At 72.4% G+C, this 275-nt stretch overlaps 1 protein-coding gene across 1 annotated transcript in view; it reads left to right on the forward strand.

Moving 5' to 3' along the window:
* Positions 1-128: 128 nt before the first annotated feature.
* SNRNP40 (small nuclear ribonucleoprotein 40kDa (U5)) overlaps positions 129-275 on the forward strand; it is a gene marked incomplete at its 5' end in the record, with an annotated part of 11,222 nt that continues 11,075 nt past the window's right edge. Inside the window, one exon of the mRNA XM_009322258.1 lies at positions 129-264. Within this exon, the coding sequence (XP_009320533.1) occupies positions 129-264 (136 nt within the window). The remainder of the gene's footprint in view (positions 265-275) is intronic.

Raw genomic sequence — 275 nt, forward strand, 5'->3', positions numbered from 1 at the left:
GGGGGGGGAGGGGTGAGGGGAAAGGGCCCGTGAGGGGATGGCGGGGGCTCCTGGCGTGCCGGCCGTGCGCCGGGGGTGCCCCTTGTTCCCCGCCGTGGCATCCTCTCACCCGGCTCCCCCGTTGCCTCCCGCAGGGCCCGCCACGCTGCTCCTCCCTGCAGGCCCCCATCATGCTGCTCTCGGGGCACGAAGGGGAGGTGTACTGCTGCAAGTTCCACCCCAACGGCAACACCCTCGCCTCCGCCGGCTTCGACAGGCTCATCCGTGAGTAGCAG

Source organism: Pygoscelis adeliae, unplaced genomic scaffold, assembly GCF_000699105.1.
Source record: "Pygoscelis adeliae isolate BGI_AS28 unplaced genomic scaffold, ASM69910v1 Scaffold513, whole genome shotgun sequence".
Lineage (NCBI taxonomy): Eukaryota > Metazoa > Chordata > Aves > Sphenisciformes > Spheniscidae > Pygoscelis > Pygoscelis adeliae.